General features: G+C 52.9%; 1 protein-coding gene across 1 annotated transcript; it reads right to left on the bottom strand.

Moving 5' to 3' along the window:
- Positions 1–225: 225 nt before the first annotated feature.
- VDAG_07121 (uncharacterized protein) lies at positions 226–518 on the bottom strand (the record flags this gene model as incomplete). The annotated part of the gene is made up of 2 exons (XM_009656026.1): positions 226–241; positions 310–518. The coding sequence occupies 2 exons, from the start codon at positions 516–518 to the stop codon at positions 226–228; spliced, it is 225 nt and encodes a 74-aa protein (XP_009654321.1).
- Between the last annotated feature and the right edge of the window lie 901 nt (positions 519–1,419).

Below are 1,419 nucleotides of genomic sequence, written 5' to 3'. Positions count from 1 at the left end.
ACCCCTTTCCTTTCGATAGACCGCTTGCAGATGCCCAGCTTGGTCTATCCTCAAGTCGGCCTGTGTCGTTGTGGCGCGTGGCGGCGAGCCAACAGATAAATGCCCGACCATCGAACGGAAACCAGTGGCACGGAGCAAAACCCGCCTTGAGTCACATGGTGGTGTTCTTTGTTCGGCAGCACACCTCTGGTCGCAGCCTGCCTCATCCCATCCGGAAGTTGATGCTCACGTGGAAGGGTCGCTGTCATTATGGCAATAGGTAAAGATCATGGTGGCTTCTGGGGAATGAATCATCTGCGTCTTACTTACATCTTGCGATCAGGGACATTGTCCATGGAGGCGGCTGCGCTTGGCGTCGAGCAGCCCAACCGACCGCAGATTGTCCGCCACTGACCCCCACGAGGCGGTGTCACCGGCTGAGACTCTGTTACGCCATGGTTCGGTGGCTTCGTGGCGCCCGCTCTTAGCTCGAGCATCATACCACGATCTTTATGACATCGAGCGAGCGCCCGAGACATGGCTGCAGCGTTTACGTTGCGCATTTGCTTGCTTCCAGCACATCCGCCTGCTGATCTCACGACCAAACAGTCTCAACCACGTCGGGGTCTTCCTGATCTCCGCAGCACACGCGACCAATGCCATCATTGAACCAGACGCTTTAGTCCAATGGATGCTCTTGATATGTGAGGGGTCATTCCCGAAGCTCCCGGATGTCATCGGCGGTCGGCCAGGGCTGACACCCGGCAGCATGAAGTGGAGGGACAATCGGCCCCGCTTCGAAGTGTTGCTTTTGCTTTGCCAGCTTGTCTGCCTCAATTCTTTCTTATTCATCTACTTTTTTTTTCTTTACATGGTTCAAACTGACAGCCAGGCTCACGAACCCACCGCAGTGGAGTGTCACTCTGAAGATAAATCAAACCAGGTCTGCGTTGGATGCCAAGTTTTTTTTTTTTTTTTTTTTTTTTTTTTTTTTTTCCCCCTTGCTCATTTTTTCCTTGTACTAGGCACATCCGATGTGATGGTGTGCCCCCCCCCCCCCATCCGATATTTGGCATACTCACTGTGCATGCAGGTTTCCTGGCTCGCGTCGCTTGGCTACCTTTCTGGTGGGGTGGAAGATGCGCTCCTCGGTTCGGGTCATCGTGATACAGTGCGGCATCCGCGACACAACAGACTGCTTACTTGCTTGTAATATCTGGAAACCTCCGGCGGCGGCCATACCATTTGAGGCTGCGCAAAGCTGACTGCTGATCCTTTTCTCATCAAATGGATGTCTCGCCGCATCTTAAATCGCCGATGATCAATGAAAAGGGGGAGAACAGAAACTTCCCTTGAGATGCCGCAAAATAAAGAAAAGTCTGTTGTCAGAGTTTCTAACTAGGCCAAGAATTGTAAGCTCTGGCCAGGCATCCGTCCGGA

The sequence above is a fragment of the Verticillium dahliae genome, genomic scaffold (genome assembly GCF_000150675.1).
Source record: "Verticillium dahliae VdLs.17 supercont1.15 genomic scaffold, whole genome shotgun sequence".
NCBI lineage: Eukaryota > Fungi > Ascomycota > Sordariomycetes > Glomerellales > Plectosphaerellaceae > Verticillium > Verticillium dahliae.
Note: the sequence above shows the minus strand (reverse complement) of the source record. Positions and strands in the feature narration are given on the sequence as shown.